Below are 17662 nucleotides of genomic sequence, written 5' to 3' on the forward strand. Positions count from 1 at the left end.
GGGGGAACCTAGATACTACAGTGATCAGTACGGTGACACAATGTCTACACTACAGAGTTCTGCCAGCACAGCTACATTGGTCAGGCACGTGAAGAGCTGTGCTCCCTGACTGACATAGCTGTGCTGGCAGAAATCTGTTGTGTAGATGCAGTTATACCAGCAAAACTGCACTTTTATTCACGTAGCTTGTTTCATTCCAGGATAGTGGAATAAGCTATACTGATAAAAGAGTAGTTTTGCCAATGTAAGCTGCGTCCACTTGAGGAGCACTTTGCTGGTATAATATACCTCCATACCTATCCTGGTGACGTGCTCCTCGTGTAGACATGTTCTAAAAGAGATTGTTTAGCTCATGGTTGCTCACTCTTCCCCTATCACTGGATGTTTTTTTTTTTTGCCAAGCACATTAGTAGAAAAAGGCTTGAACTGTGTTTGATTCTGATGACTTCAGTTGATGAATTTTTGGCTCTCACATTTCCATTCCCAGGCGATATGCTGTCCGTTATCGAGAGAAAGGGGAATCAGCAAGGTGGGATTACAAACAAGTCCCTAACAGACGGGTGTTAGTGGATAAGCTGATACCAGACACTATGTATGAGTTTGCAGTGCGAATTTCAGAGGGAGAAAGGGAAGGCAAATGGAGTGCTTCTGTTTACCAACGAACCCCAGAAGCTGGTATGTATCAAAATTATCTACAACTTAACGTACCTTTTGAAAATTAGATCTACTGCAGCTACAGGTGGATCTATATTTCAGCAATGCTTTTCATGTTTTGTCTTTGAAATAGTTGCACAGAAGGTGTTGGGATGCAAACATGGGGCAAAAAAAATATGCCTTTGTGTATAACCATTATTTCTGACCTTAATTTCCATTCTTCTGTATTATTTCACAGCTCCTGCAAGTGCACCTGAAAATTTAGATGTTTGGCCAATAAAAGGCAAAACAACCTCTGTCACTGCATCTTGGGACCCTCTTGCAGAGAGTGAAGGAAAAGTAAAAGGTAGGTCATTTCTGCCAGTTAATAGATTGAGAGAGAAATTAAAGACAAAGTGACCTGCAGAAATCACACTATAGTAATAAAGTTAAACTGACACTGCTGCTGTATGTAATGTACAACTGTAGGGAGCTCAAGTTCTTCAAGAAGGGACTTCCACTCTGTGGTGAGCTGAAATAAAGGAAACTTCATGCAAATAGCAGCTGATCATACCAGTAATCTTCTCTTATTAATAGTTCTTGCATGTGCGGGAGAGTTTTCTCCTGCCCAGCTCTGCTTCAGCTTTTGCCATGTGCTGCAGTGAAGCCATTGTGCTTTGCCTGGGATGTCACAAAGCCTTTGCCATCAAAATGATTGTGATGTCACAAATACAATCATATGATTTAACTCCTGTACCAAGAAGGGGGGAAAGTTGTTTACGGAGACAGTACAATGACCTTTTGATGATTAAAAAAAGGAGCATGGGTAGTAGGATAATCATCAGAATGGGTGGAATTATGTTTCATGATTTTTTTAAAGTTTACCATAATGTGAAAGTCCCTCTTAAAGAAACAAGCATAAAACACTGATGTTTGGATATTTCATACAGAAGCAACAGTTACCACAGTAGGAGTGTATGCCAATCAGTAGTAATTTAATTGGATGGGATCTGAACAACCTTCCAGCATTTTTTCCTCCCATCTCCCCTCAAAACTCCATATGCAGGTAATCAGGCTACTTCCACTCACCCATGACTGAAGGAACCACTAGCTTTTCTCTCCATCCCTTTGGAACATTATACAGCTGTTTTATCAGAACTGTGGAGTCACAGGAGTCACCAAGCCAATGGCAGAGGGAGAAAGAGCGGGCACATAGCATATCAGCACAAAAGACTTGCATAGTGTGCACTCCAGGGGAGAAATCTGTCTCCACTAAAATCGACAGGAGTTTTGCCAGGCACTTCATTGGAGGCAAAGTTTCACCCTAAAGCTTAAAACCCCCCCAAAAGAACCTGTGCAGCGATGCATGGATGTGATTTGAAATTTTAAAAATATGCCCTGAGTTTTGAGAAATCCGCACATTTGCTGAAATTTTCAAATGTGATTTGGGTGACTCTATTTCTGAATGCTCAACTTGAGGCCCCTTTTACAGGAGCTTGGTTTTCAGAGGCTGAGTGCTTAACTCTGGAAAACCAGGCCCCTTTAAGCTGCCACAAGTTGGGGATTGAAAAATTGGTCACCCCAAATCACTTAGGAAAATGAAGGCCAAAATGTTTTCTTTTGATATGATGTACCATAGGAGAGGGCTTTTTTATGAACCTGATTAAATTATACAGGTACAGTGAAAATGAAATCATGGACTAGGTCTCTCGTGATCATTGTTTACTCCAAACACTAGCTTTATTTTACACATCTTGTAAGCTTTTTTCTTTGTTTTCCATTTTGATCACCTTTCATATCTCAATAATGGAGGCTGTTGCCCTCTAGCAGCCAAACAAAAGGGCCAGAAATAACAATTGTTGTAGAGATTTCCTGGCCAGTGCCACTATGTCGTTCCTGTATAACATATGTTTCTTACCTCCAGTATGGATATTCTTTACTACCAGAAAGGAAGAATACTTCCCAGGCCTTCTAGTGATTATCAGTCTTTGCACTGATCAGTAAAATTCATTCATGTCTGACAATATGAATGATGCATTTTTAATCTATGTTTTTATGAGTTGTTCCAGGTCTTACAGTCATCACATTTCTTATTGCAACCATTATAGATTAGTTGTTAGAGGGGAAAATAAGTTCCTTAATTTTTTTAATGGAGTGTTGTGGGCTATAGTTTTCCTTGAGCTCTGCGCTGGAGCGTCACACACTGTTGCACTTCTCCAGAGTCCTAGAAAAGAGTTTCCAAAGTTCTGTTTTATAACTAATAATAAGATTTTTAAAATTATAGAAGGATGAAAAAGGCATCTTGCAGGTTACTACACGAAAAATGCTACTCTCTGAATCAAGGCCTTATGAGAGTGTAAAGGGGAAAACTATAGGTTATATGTTCCCCTTCATGCATAAATTATTCCCGTTAGGGAGAAATTCACCCAAGTGCAGATGGCCAATGCCAGGCCTCAGCACCACTTCAGTCTTATTTTGAGAGGTGCTGTTTTCAGAGGGACTTAAATAGTGCCTAGACCTTGTGCTGGTCCCCTGCACAGGGTGAACATCTCCCATTACAGTTAATGAATGTTGTGTGTCAGTGGGGGGGAAATATGTATTTAACTGTGTTGGATGGAGCATGTGTGTTGTTACTACCATCTGTCCATCATTAGGTTAAGGTATTTCTTTTAGATATCAAGGCAAGAATTTAATATACTATATAGTTGCTCTATATGGACAACTATACTAATTAAGGCCCTAATCCACAAAAGCATTTAAGCATGTGCTTAACTTTTAAACATGTGAGTAGTCTCACTGATTGCAATGGGACTACTCATGGGCTTCAAATTAAGCTCCTGCTTAAATGCTGTGATAGTAAGGAACCTAAGGTCCCAGTATTGCCAAGGATCTAGTGATTAGACCTCTGCATCTGGTGGAGTCCCACAAAAGCTAACTGGACTCTATGTGGTAGTGGGGATTCTTCCGCAGGATTGGGGCCTTAAAGTGTAAAGTGATTACAGAGTGATTATAGAGTCCTGTGTCAGGACTCAACAGCAAATAAATGATAAAAGAATAAGCAGGACTAATCAAAATATTTTACCTGCTTTTAATATTGCATGTCTTAAAGGTTAGTTGGGTACATACACTGTTTTGTATCAAACATTTTTATAATTTCTACTAGAATGAAAAGGTTTGAACCTGCAGACTAACTATCAAAGTATTTAAATCAGTCCCACCACTATTTTACTAACATAAATAACTCTGTAATACAGAACAGTTATTGGTTGCATCAGACTTTATTGCCAGTAGCCATAAGGCAATTAAAAACTGGTTAGAATGTTAGTGTTTCATTGTGTTCAACAAATTGTCTAACTATCATTAGATTCAATCCGTTACATTTGTATTAGAATAAATGCTGAGTGTAGAATTTTTTGACTCTTCAGTGTTCATAAGCAAAAATTGTGATAGCAATAGCTAAACCACCCAATATTTGACTTTGTAACCATTATTTTTTTCCACTTGCTTTCCATTTGGGATTCATAGCTCCCATCACAATTATTGGTTGGTATAACCATCAATAATGAAGGTTGTTGCTTAAATATTCTGTAGGATTTATCTCCTGTATTCTGTATGCTTAATCAGCTAATTTACTATATATATAAATCTATATTCTTGTCTAATACGTTGAAAGAATGTTTATTTAGCTTATTGTATATCATGTCTTTATACTCCAGCTGTTGACTCGACGTGCATTGCTAATGTATTAATTTTAGTAATGCACGTTCTAATTCATCCTACCCATACAGTCTGTCCGCTGGAAACAGGACTGTTTTCAGTTTCCTCCTTCCAACCGTCTGCCAAATCATTTCAGAATACATTCTTTCATACGCCCCGGCTCTCAAACCATTCGGAGCAAAGTCCATCACCTATCGTGGAGGTACTACTTCTGCCATAATAGATGGTCTGCAGCCTGGGGAACGCTATATTTTCAAAATTCGAGCAGCAAACAGGAGGGGACAAGGTCCTCAGTCTAAAGCCTTCAGTGTCATTATGCCAACAGGTAAGTATTGTGTTCTTATGACTCAGTCTATACATTCTTGCCATTGACTTGTTTGTGTAACTTTTTATTGCAGTCATTGGCTTTTTATTCCATTAAACTGCAGAGTTTCATAACACTGTTTCATTTCAAAGGTTCTTTAATAGCCAGCTTGTTATAAGCTTTAAAACTTAGATCTGTCATGGCAATACTGATTCAGTCAGTCATCACCTTCATAGCACATACAGTATAAAGAGAAACAAATATTTTAAGTAAACATATATATCTGGCTGTTTCATGACCTGCTGCATGAAAATATATATTCCTTTTGCTTTACAATGTTCGGTGAAATCTATACTGTATTTTGTTTGCTCACCAAGTTCTGCAGTCCTTACTTAGGCAAAACTCCAAAATATCTGCTTTTTACTATGACTATATTGTAATATAGACAAAAACATGATCTGTTGTCTATCATTAATATAGCATTAAGGGTCAGATCCTTAGCTGGTATACATCAGCATAGCTGCATTGAAAGCTGAAGCTAGACAAATTCAGACTGGAAATAAGGCTTATGTTTTTAATGGTGAGAGTAATTAACCAGTGGAACAATTTACCAAGAGTCATGGTGGATTTCTTCTGTGGACCAATTTTTAAACCAAGACAGGATGTTTTTCTAAAAGATCTGCTCTAGGAATTGTTTTGGGGGAGTTCTATGGCCTGTGCTATACAGAAGATCAGACTAGATCAGTGTTTTTTTTCTGGGGACTTAGTTGAAGAAAATTGTTGATGCTCGCGACCCAACGGAGCTGGGGATGAGGGGTTTGGAGTGTGGGAGGGGGCTCTGGGCTGGGGCAGGGGGTTGGGGTGCGGGAGGGGTCAGGGCTCTGAGCTGGGGATGCAGGCTCTGGGCTGGGGCTGGGGATGAGGAGTTTGCAGGAAGGGGTTCTGGGTTTGCGGGGGGGATCAGGGCTGGGGCAGGGGTTGGAGTGCGAGGTTGGGTCAGCGGTGCAGCCGGGGTGCAAAGGCAGGCTTCCCACCTGTCCTGGCACCGCGGACTGCACTGCGCCCCGGAAGTGTCCTGCAGCAGGTCTGGCTCCTAGGCGGAGGCACACAAGTGGCTTTGCGTGACTCTCGCCCGCAGGCACACACCCCCCAGTTCCCATTGGCTGGTTCCCAGCCAATGGGAGTGCAGAGCCGGTGCTTGGAGTGGGGGCAGCGCATAGAGCCCCATGACCCCCCCCCCAGAGGCTGGACCCGCTGCTGGCTGCTTCCGGGACACAGTGCGGTGTCAAAACAGGCATTAGCCTGCCTTAGCTGGGCAGCACTGCCAATGGGACTTTTAACATCCTGGTCGGTGGTGCTGACTAGAGCGACCCAGTATCTGACGTACCGTGACCCAGTACTGGGTCATGACCCGAACTTTGAAAAAAGCTGGACTAGATCAAAATGGTCCCTTCTAGCCTTAGCATCTATTAATCTATTAAATCAATAAAGCTATGCTGAAGATCTGGCTCCAATTATTTGTCTAGCATTGCCTACTCTCAACTGACTTATTATTTATTTTTATTATTTTAAGTTTTCCCCAATTGATAATGTAGTGATATTTATATTTCCCAGTAGGCTGACTAACACTGAATTAAGTATTGTCCAATGTTCTAAAGCATTATTTGGATCTTATTGGCTGATTCATTTTTCTTAGGCAGTTTTTATGCTGCTTTTACGTATACTGTATCATTGTGAATTTTTAAAAAAATATATTTTTTTCTTTTGCAGCCAGTAGGGATGATTCACATGTTCATCAACAAACAAACATTCAAGATAATATGGAGTCAAAAAAACCTGGTGATGATGTGCCTTCATCCCCACCTCGAACCTTTCCTGTTCCTTCTCGGAAAATCCAACCATCAGCTTCCTCTAAGCATACTGCTGTTCATTCATCTAGTTCTCCTAGTGGTGGAGATACAAAAAGTCCTCTTTCTGAGTTTAAGAATAAACTGTTGACTGGTAGTGGGGTGCTAAATAAATCACAGCTATTCTCTAAAAAGACATCAGAGCGAGAACCTGATCCCCAATTCACTGAAGTCACAGATGATCAAGAGTCCTCCATTGAAATGCCAACACTATTGCCTAAAACCCAAGATCAGAGAAGAAACATTGGGTCCCACTCTCCTAGCCGTCCATTTCACTCTATCCTTTCTTCAGGTAGAACACCAGTTAGGCCACGCACTCCAGTAAGGACAAGACAAACGAGCACAGACAAAAATGGCTCCTCTTCGTCTTCCATGACCCAACGCTCCTCGTCCTCTGCATCTTCTTCCATTTCTAAGTACACAGATAATGAAACAAAGAGTCAGAGACAAGGCAACTCTAATATTCCTTCTTCCCCTAAAATCCCTTTAGATAATCTGCCGGCTGAAAATGTACCTCATGATATTGCAGATAGTGTGGAGGAAAAGCAAGTGAGTCTAGATTCTGTGCCATTAAAAAAAACAGGATCCAGTCAAGTATCCCCTAAAACTCCAGACCACACTCGCTTGGCTTTACCACTGAATCGGCAGTCTTCTGTATCTCGCAAGGTGATCCAGAGCCATCAGACTAAGCCACACACCTCTTCTGTGCCAGTTAAATCACCTACATCGTCAACAGTTACAAACTCTCAAAGTCATTCACGCTATCCCTCTTCTAAATTAGTTCACTCTGATACCCTGGATAGTTATGACAATTATGATGGCAAAGAGGCAGAGAGTAGAAATGAAAGGTCAAGATCCAGTTCTTCTTCTCATGGTGGAGATTCACTTCCATCACTGCAAACAAAACTTCACTCAGGTTCTAATCCTCACATGTTGAAGGATCCAAAATTAGCCACCGCCTCTGCATCATCACAGTCTTCTGTTTCTGCTTCTGCTAGTCATACTTTGACTAACTCACGCATCCCATCTTCTGCTAAACGTAAGTCTGATGGAAGGGATGTTGATGATGGTAATTATAGTGAGGACACAGAAACAGAAGGGGAAGAGAAAAGACAAGACTCTTCCTCGTCTAGGTTTAATTCTAGGTCTTTTTTAGGACAGACTGCCTCTGAACGTTTTAATTTGCTCAAGCACAAGTCATCTCATACAATCAATAAGTTTCCAAACAAGATCAGTAGTAGTCAAGAATCTAAGCTGCCACCCTCTAAACCCCCTTATTCTGCTGTCGCCTCAAAGGTTCATCCTCAGACTAATGCACGCCTAACCTCAACTAGTGCCACTAGGTCTAGTTCCAATATTGAGAGAGATACTAGAGAACTGGAGGGTGAAGATGAGAAACCACTACCCTCAACTATTGCACAGGACCATTCACCTTCCTCTTCTAGACCATCATCTTCAGCAGCAGTCTATTCTAGAAGAAGAAGTCCTTCGGTAGATTCTAATGTTCACCGCAGAGAGCCAGTCAAAGAAAAATCACAGCTCTCTGGTTCAGAAGATGAACTTCTTAGTACAAAAATGGAGGAAACTCCCACAAAATCAGGCTCTTTGCTTACAGTCCGTCGATCTTCTTCATTGCCCTCAATATCTGGGAGATCTCCCCCATCTACTAGAACTAACCACCACTCTAGTCCTAGTGTTTCTCACCGGGTAACAGATGGTCAGGATGCAAGGTCAAGAGCCTTATCAGGCTCATCATCTTCCACTGGGTCTTCATCAGTGTCTACTGCGGAAAAGTATTCTCATGTACAGTCTTCTGCTTCCAAACAACAGCCTGATGATGAGGACAGTAAGGAGGTGAAGGAAACCTTTGCAAAATCAAAACAAAGTATACCTTTGTCTCAAAAAACATTAACTGGAGGCTCTCATTTTTCATCTAAAAAAACTCTCCATTCAGAACCAAGCCCTTCTCAAAAGGCACATGCTGGTCAGTCTCAACTTCCATTCTCCTTATTAAATTCTAGAGGCTGGCTTCCTTCTCAGATCTCCCACAAAAGTAATGAAAAATTACAGGAGGATGAGGATGTGGCTGAGGAGGAGGAAGCAGATGACAAAATAAATGCCCATTCTACATTCCCTAAAGATGTCTCTTCTTCTAGGAGAATATCTACCTCTTTGTCTCAGGGAAGTTCTCACTCATCTCTTTCAAAGCTCCAGCAGTCAGTTTCTCAAATTAGTAAAGTTGATGAAAAACTCAAAAGTAGGCATGACTCTCCAACTTCTTCCAGAGGATCAAGTTCATCTTTGCCAGCAGGCAGACATGTTGGATCCAGGGTAGCCACTTCAAATGAACAGGTGTCAGATTCGTATAAACCATCTTCATCTTCCTATCAATCAAAACCCGCTCAGCCAGGCTCTAGATCCATCACCGGCACAGCAAAGGACAATCAGAATAGCAGGGATACTTCTTTATCTTCAAAGTCATCCTCCACTTCTTTGAGACAAACTCATCCTTCAGTTCCTAATTACCATTCGGGTTCCAGAGTCCCTACTAGAATAGCATCCAAAAGTGAGAAGAAATATGGCCCATTCCAGTCACCCCCATCAAAAGTGGAACCTTCTCCAAAAGCTCCTTTCTCCTCTATATCTAAATCTCGCCAGTCAGTTTCAAAAGATGGTGATGATGAGGGAGAAGTGGAGGAGAAACCCACATTATCTTCAGCTGCAAGATGGTCATCTTCCTCCAATTCTAGAGGCAGTACAAATATGAATGGCAATGGTGCCAGGGATAAAAGGAAACCCATGGGCTCTCGTCTAATACACAAAGTAAACTCTGCAGAAGAAAAAGAGGAGGAGGAAGAGCCTCCCACTTTAAAACAATCTCTTCCTGCCTCACAAGGCAGGTCATCGTCTTCTGTAGTCTCAAGAATTTCTCAGACCCCTAATAAACCACATACATCTTCTAAGCCAAGATTGGCCTGGCCACGCTCCTCTGCATCCATATCTGTGCCTTCTCAGCTGTATCCCACACACTCTGCTTCTCCAACGCTTACTTCATCTTCATCCCCTCTCGTGCCCCGTCAACGACTACAAAGGCCACGAAACCTTTCTCAACGGCAATTTGTCAGACCTCCATATAGACAAGGTAATATGTTTTTAATTACTTTATTAATTTTACTGTCTTGAATGTTCCTCCCCCCTTATCAGTTGTTAGATGAAAGCTGCATTGTTTCATCAGGATACAAGCTAAAGTATATAATTCAATGTACAGTATTATTCATATTTTGATAGTATCCAGAAAGCCCCATCAGAATTGGGTCCCCATTGTGCTGAGCACGGTACAAACACAGAGGGTGATATGGGAAGAGATCACAGTCAGAAGACTTGCTCCTACAATCTGACCTGATGCATATGCCTCTTGGGTGTCCTGCAAAATTGGTGAGGCTCAAGGTCTTCCCAAGGGGATCAGATGACAGAGTCAGGGACTATGTATGGAAACTGGGCAACACTAGGGTTGCCAATTTTGGTTGGATGTATTCCTGGTGGTTTCATCACATGACATAATCTTTAATTCAAAATTAATCTTTAATTCCTGGAGACTCCAGGACAATCCTGGATGGTTGCATGAGAGATTAAGTTTAGAGTCTGATTTTTCAGAGGTGCTGGGCACCCACAATTCCAGTAGACTGAAATGGTACCTGTGGGTGGTCTAAAAATCAAGCCCTTCAGATTTTTATATCTGCCAGTTACCTCTGTCTGTGTGGAGCTGGAATACCACCTCGTCAGCAGGAACAGAACACAAAAGCTACCAGCAAAGGGAGTGTACGCTTAGTGAGCATCACATATGTTTGGTGGGGGCAGGATTCTAAAATTGCTCTCCATCCCAGGGTTGAGTGCCTGTAGCTGAAGCTAATGCTGTTCTAGAGCTGAGCTGAATTATATTATATAAAGCTGTGTGAGATGAGGTTTGTTCTTTCAGTGTTTTCTTCTAGAGGTGAGGAGAAATGTTATAGAGGCATTTCCGCCCCCACCCCCCTTTTGGGTTCTTTGCAAAAGGTCAGTATGGGGTTGGATAAAAAAAAATGATTCCACATGGTGATTGACTTTTTAAAAATGCTTATAAAGTTCAAGAACGTTTTTAGTGACTAAAGATCTATTTGGAAATTATGCATCTGTTTTGTTTAAAATCCAACAGGGATCAGAACAGACAGGCCAAACATGTTAGAAAGAAAACAAGTGCTTGTCCTCTTCTGAACAAATCAGTGTGGAATGCTGTTTTCAGCTGCACAGATATGAAAGTGTTCCAATAGTGCATCCCAACAGAAATGTAAATGCCTACTTTTAAAAATAACGGGCCAGATTGTACATCAAAAGTCACTCTCCAGTGGAGTGTCCCCCGATTTACCATGATATAACTGAGAGGAGAATCAGGCTCAGACACTTTGTATGTTGTTTTTTGTTTTTTACACTTCTTATACTTATATGAAAACTAAGGATTTGATCCAGGCTTCTTGAGTCAGTAGCAAACCTCCAATTAACTTGCATGGGAGCAAGACTGGGTCTGCTGTGTATATCTAAAACAAACCCCTAATTTTCTAGTCTGAACCAACTGAAGGCTAAAAACTCCAGAATGAAAATACATTCTTAATGTGAAACCCGCTGAGCTGACATATTGCAGCGTATTTGGTCCTTTCTTTAGCAGGGCCTTCACAAAAGGCCAAATTCTGCTCCCGTTTGCATGCATGAGGCTGCCATTTATTTCAGAGACACTTTCCCCATTACAGCATTTGCTTTTGGCAGGAATGCTTCAGCTATCAGTCCATAAGGTAGAAATTGCAAGTGTGGTGCCAAGGTGTTCTCGGGGTTTTTGAATTTGCTCCCACCAGAAAATCATCAAGAGCCAAGCTAGACCTCTCTTACAGTGTGATGCAAGATGAGATCCCCTAACAATAGATACTGGAATCATTCAGCAGATAGTTCCATGGCTGGTAATCCCTTTGTTCTGGACTTTTCAGGTAAATTGATCTGGGTGCTGTAGGTTCACTCAGGATATACACTCTCTAATTTGGGTGCTGTGTAATTTTTGATCTACTGTAAATTATGGAAAAGGCATGCAAGTACTATGGTGATAGGTGCCTTATAAATGTCTGTAATCATTATCATGGTTTTGGTTTCAGCTTTAATTTTGAATGTCCTAGTTTTAATTGGTTCTGGGCCTGGTTTACTGATACGTTATGGCTGCTTTGCACCATTTCAGTGACACAAAGCAGCCATAAATCCAGTTTAAGCAGCCAGTTAGGCCAGGTTTACATCTTCTTTGCATCAACAGAGCAATGCACAGTAACCAGAGTGTAGTGGTGAATCGAACCCTTTATATTTAGTTTCTTTTAAACCCAGCTTTATTTACTGGAATCCGTACATAAATTGATTCCATCACCAGCATAGCAATAAGATGGACACCTGAAGGCAAGTGAAAACGAGGCTGACTGAAAATAACATGGTGAAGAGCTGTGGAAGCTGAGCTGAAAAACCTGGGGCACAGCTGGGGAACCATTGAAAGAGTTGCCAGAAACAGACAGGAGTGGAGGAGCTTCGTCACTGCCCTAAACACCAGAGGCGTAATAGGAACATGATGATGATGATGATGATTATGTACTAGACATATACCTTTATGTGTAAATAATTAAGCACAGTTTGTAATGACCATTGTATTTGTTCATGTTGTAAAGTGTGGTTTGGTTCTGTGCACACGCTTGTTAAGAATACTGATTATATTGTTTTCTCTATTTCAGGTAGTAATGGTAGGCCCAATCTTACAACAAAAACAAATATAAATGGGAAAATACTTCCTGGTAATAATGGAAAACAAGGTGGACAAAGAATAATCAATGGTCCTCAAGGAACAAAGTGGGTAGGGTGACCTTCTTTGCAAATTCAAGATGCATTGACTTTAAAAAAAAAAAAAAAAAAAAAAAAGGAATCATGCTCTTCACCAAAAAGAGACTATAAAATGAGCTCAGACTGAGGGTCCCTTCTGGCCTTAAAATCAATGACTCTATGAAAAACAATAATTTATTTATTGTTGTGTGATTTAAATAGCTGATTTAGGGCTTAAGGGGTTGGATTTTCAAAAGCTCCTATGTAATTTAGCAGCATAAACTCCACTGACTTCAATTAAGTGCTTTTCATTTATGTTAAACTTAGCTCTTCTTTACATGGGGAAATTGACCAGCACAGCTATTCTGAAATAACTATTCCATAATAGCTATTCCATTATAGCTGCCTATATGGACACTCTTATTCCAGAATAAGAGTATCCACACAGGCAGTTACTCCAGAATAGCTGCTATAGTGCTTTAAACTCAAACCCTGTCTTATTGTGAAATAGCATCCCTATGCAGACAAGCCCTTAGCACCAGATTTTTAAAGGTGTTTAGGCACATAAAGATAGACATCTTGTAGGTTTTTAAGAAGCACTTAGGTGTCTAATTTCCATTGATTTCAATGGGAGTTAAGTGCCTAGGCATTTTTGAAAATTCCACTAGGTGTCTCTTTCAATGTAAGAACATAAGAGCTGCCATACTGGGTCAGGCCATGGTCCATCTTGCTCAGTATTCTGTCTCCGATAGTGCCCTGAACTAGAGCTTCATGGGGAGTGTACAGTACAGAGCCATTATCGAGTGATCCATCCCTGTCTTCCATTCCCAGCTTCTGGTAGTAGGAGGTTTAGGATCGCCCCCAAGCATGGGGTTGCATTCCAGACCATCTTGGCCAATAGCCATTGATGGACGTATTCTCCATTAACTTATCCAGTTCTTTTTTGAACCCAGTTATAGTTTTGGTCTTTCCACCATCCCATGAAAATAAGCTCCATTGGTTAGTTATGCATTGTACAAAAAAGTACTTATTTGTATTAAGCATGCTGCCTATTAATTTCATCAGGTGGCCCCTGTTTTTTGTACCGTGTGAAAAGGTAAATAACACTTCTCTAGTCACTTCTTCCACACCATTCATGATTTTATAACCTCTATTATATTCCCCTTCCCTCCCCACCCGCCAGTCATCTCTTTCCCAAGCTGAATAGCCCTAATCCTTTAGTCTCGCCTCATATGGAAGCCATTCCATAGTCTTGATTATCTTTGTTGCCCTTCTCTGAACCATTTCCAGTTCCTCTATATCCTTTTTGAGATGGGGGCAATCAGAACTGGACACAGTATTGAAGGGGTGGACATTATAATATTTTCTGTCTTGCTTTCGATCCCTTTCCTCATAGTTCCCAACATACTGTTAGTCATCTTTAGGTGCCTAAATGCCTTCCAAAATCTGCCGTTCAGGGCAAATCCCACCTACCATGTTGATAACCAGCCTATGTATGGAAGGAATTTTTATTTCTGGCCCACGCTGATTCGTGCCTCACTCCTCAAATAGTCCCACTGAAATCAATGGGGATACTCACAACCTGCAACCTGAATAACAGCATAGAATAAAGCAACAGAGGGTCCTGTGGCACCTTTGAGACTAACAGAAGTACTGGGAGCATAAGCTTTCGTGGGTAAGAACCTCACTTCTTCAGATGCATCTGAAGAAGTGAGGTTCTTACCCACGAAAGCTTATGCTCCCAGTACTTCTGTTAGTCTCAAAGGTGCCACAGGACCCTCTGTTGCTTTTTACAGATTCAGACTAACACGGCTACCCCTCTGATACTTGAGAGCATAGAATAAATAAATGTCATATGGCATTTTAGCGTTCTTAGTGTGTATTAGATGAACATATTCAAATGCCTGTTGTGGAAGACATTTTCAAGATAATGTGAAAAACATGCACATGGGCATTTAAAAAATTTGAACTATTTTGATCTGACACTTAGCACCCGTCTTCCATAATGTCTGGCTTGTCGCATCTAAACCTTTTGGTTTCCTTTTGTAAACATATGAAATCATTTTTGGAAACAATTAAAATTAAAGGGTGAGTAAAATTTTCAAAAGTGCCTACAGCCCCGGTTTTTAAAGGTCTTTAGGGCATTGCTGCACTCAGCGTTTCAATGCCTAACTGATTTAGAAGCCTAACACTTGTTTTCAAAGGTGATTTTTAGACACTTAGGAGCCTAACTACCATTGATTGCCTTTGAAAATGAGATTTAGGCTCCTAAATTATTTAGGCATTACAATGCTAAGCTAAGCAACACCTAAATACCTTTATAAACTTGGGCCTAAGTCACTTACAAGCCTAAATACCATTTTCAAAAATGCTTAAGTAATTTTGGAGTCTTATGGACTTCAGCTCCTAACGAGGTGATTTTCAAAGGCACAGTTAATAGTTAGAGACTTAACTGCCATTTGTTTCTTTGAAAATCTCCCCCTAAGTGATTCAGACACTTCTGAAAATTTAACTCCAAACTTCTCTCTTCCCTTGCTGTTACTAATATGGTATAATTTAATTTCACATTCTTTTACGTCAGGTGAGTTTCAGTATTTCTATCGCTGCTTTTTAGATTGTAGATCTCGACCGAGGGCTAGTGTTAAATGCTGAAGGAAGATACCTCCAAGATTCCCAAGGAAACCCCCTTCGAGTAAAACTAGGAGGAGATGGACGCACTATTGTTGGTAAGGACAGACTTTCTTCCTACAGAAAAAATAGTTTTCATATCCATGGTGCAAAATTCTAGCAAATATGGCAGAAGTGGCATATTGATTTTATTTAGGGCCGGATTGTAGCCCAGCTTAATATGGCAGCACAAGGCAATAAGGGGAATATCCTCTTCACTGCATGAGTGTGAAGGGGGACGTCCTGCGTGGCCATGGTATTGCACCCAGTGGTGTCTTCCTCCCCCAAGTAGGTGGTCAGGGAGAGTTTGACTCTCAACCTGATCAGAGCTGAGCCAGTATGAGAGGAAGTAACCTGAGCCAAAAAAAGGGCTGCATTAATTTACTTCCGACACGGAGCAAGCAAGGAAGATGATAATTCCTAGTCCAGGCTCTTCCAGGAGGAGCTCAGCTACACACCATCCCTTCCTTATACAGGGCATTGAACATAGGTTCAATGTGGCCCTTAATATTTATATTATAATCATTCCCAGGGACTTTGACCAAGATTAGGGCCCTGTTTTAACAGATGCTGGACAAACACAAAGGTAGGTGCAGTCCTTGCCCTGAAGAGCTTACAATTATATCCTCGTCAATCTGTAAATAGGGATGGGTATGAAATATACTGTACAAATAGTGTTAACCTGCTCCTCTATTCAGCTGGAGAGCAGCCTCCTGCACAGCTGTTCCTGCTGGGAACAGGGATAATTTGCATGGGTGGTTTTGTATAGGAACAATTGCTCGTCACTCACGACTATACAGCAAACAAGGCTGCTTTCCCTGTGGCCACATCCCCCTTTATCTCTTTGTAATTGCACCTATAAATGTGCAACAGAATGGGGATCTGTGACATCCTGGAGGAGGCAAAATTGGATACAAAATGAGTGGAACCTGCATCTCTGCTCCTGGGCCTGAGGCAGAGAATCAGAGAGACATGACTCACTACTTGACAACCCATCTCGGGTGACTAGACAGCAAGTGTGAAAAATCAGGACTGGGTGGGGGGTAATAGGAGCCTATATAAGAAAAAGCCCCAAATATCGGGACATCCAGTCACCTTAAACCCATCCCTTCTGCTTCCCTGATTGGTTGCCACTCACGGCAGCAGAGGATTTAGCCCTCTGGCTTCACGTTGCCAGACAAAATTTGGCCCATGAAATGCATCAGCTTATGATCTAGCCACAAAACTAACTCCGGGATGGAAATTTGAAATGACTGCTGACTTTTTCCGTGAAGTGGATATTTTAAAGTGGTAGGTCATTTGCTAAAGGGACACTTAGTCTTCCTGTGGCTGAGATTTACTGGGGGAAGAAAAATCCCAGCTTTCTGCCAGTAATAATGTGTGGATTCTTAAAAATACATCAATCATGACCGCATCCCCTTTGAACAGAGTTGAGAATAAAACAAAGAAATGTAGATGTTTGCAATATTGGATAAGACCCAAAGGCACATCTAATCCAGTATCCTGTCTTTGACAACAATCAGCACCAGACACTTCAGAGGTAGATGTGGGATAATCTGCTCCACCCCCAATTAGCTCTCATCCTGATCTCTAATAGTTGGAGATCAGTTTAAACCCTGAAACACAAGGTTTAATATATTTAATTTTTAATTTTTGTTCCCATTAACGATGACAACTCTGGATGTTCTTGTTATACATATAAATGTCCAATCCTTTTTTGCATCTTATTAAGATTTTTGGCCTCAACAACTTCATGTAGCAATGAGTTCCACAGTTCAGACCCCTCAAATATACTCCTCTGTGGCTGTAGTGGTTCTTTTTAAAACCAAAAACCTGTTCACTGGGATGTCCACTATTTTAAGGGTGTTTCCTTATAAGGCTTCAACTTGTCATTTTTGTGTACTTTTAAAAAATATAGTTTTAACTTTTGCTCAGAACTAGAAGCTTCGTAAAAATGTGTGTCTCTTCAGTTTTTGAAGTTCTCTTCAGTAGAGCTGGACAAACTATTTGTAGTGAACAGTTTATCCAGGGAGTTTAGCCCTTATTTTTGTTTGGGAATTATCCATGAATAGATTTTGATTTTAGCAAATGTAGTTATTATTCCTAATTGTTTGATGAAGACTTTTTGCAAATATATTCTATCCCATGGGTTGCTTTGTCTACGTCTTTGACTCTTGGTTGTTTACTATTTGATATTCGTGATGAGTGATTGGTCCTTAAGTCACATTGTATTATGACAGATGTGAGGACTTTCTACATGAAGGGTGAGCCTTCCAGTATATGAATGCGAATACTGGGGTTCACATGGAGTGAAGTTCATAAGGAGGCCTTAAGTAATGCAAGGCCTTGTGCTGACCTCTCTGTATAGGGGTGGCTATCATCCTTGGTGAACAACTTTCCCAAAATGTTCAGGTGACCAGAAAGTCAAATGCTCAAATGTTCATGGAGCAGCAAAATCTAATAATAACTAACCCTCATCTTGCACTTTTCACCAGTAAATCTCTAGCATATGGCTATCTATCTTAAAACTAAGCAAGCTACTTGGAATCTGCATGAATCA

At 40.9% G+C, this 17662-nt stretch overlaps 1 protein-coding gene across 1 annotated transcript in view; it reads left to right on the forward strand.

Annotated features, from left to right (window-relative positions):
- The window catches only part of FNDC1 (fibronectin type III domain containing 1), a 133087-nt gene that overhangs the window by 57863 nt on the left and 57562 nt on the right, over positions 1–17662 (forward strand). The window contains exons 5-10 of the mRNA XM_065590375.1: positions 488–675; positions 893–1000; positions 4487–4675; positions 6425–9703; positions 12351–12469; positions 15050–15161. Coding sequence (XP_065446447.1) covers positions 488–675; positions 893–1000; positions 4487–4675; positions 6425–9703; positions 12351–12469; positions 15050–15161 — 3995 coding nt within the window. The remainder of the gene's footprint in view (positions 1–487; positions 676–892; positions 1001–4486; positions 4676–6424; positions 9704–12350; positions 12470–15049; positions 15162–17662) is intronic.

The sequence above is a fragment of the Chrysemys picta genome, chromosome 3, assembly GCF_011386835.1.
Source record: "Chrysemys picta bellii isolate R12L10 chromosome 3, ASM1138683v2, whole genome shotgun sequence".
Classification (NCBI taxonomy): Eukaryota; Metazoa; Chordata; order Testudines; family Emydidae; genus Chrysemys; species Chrysemys picta.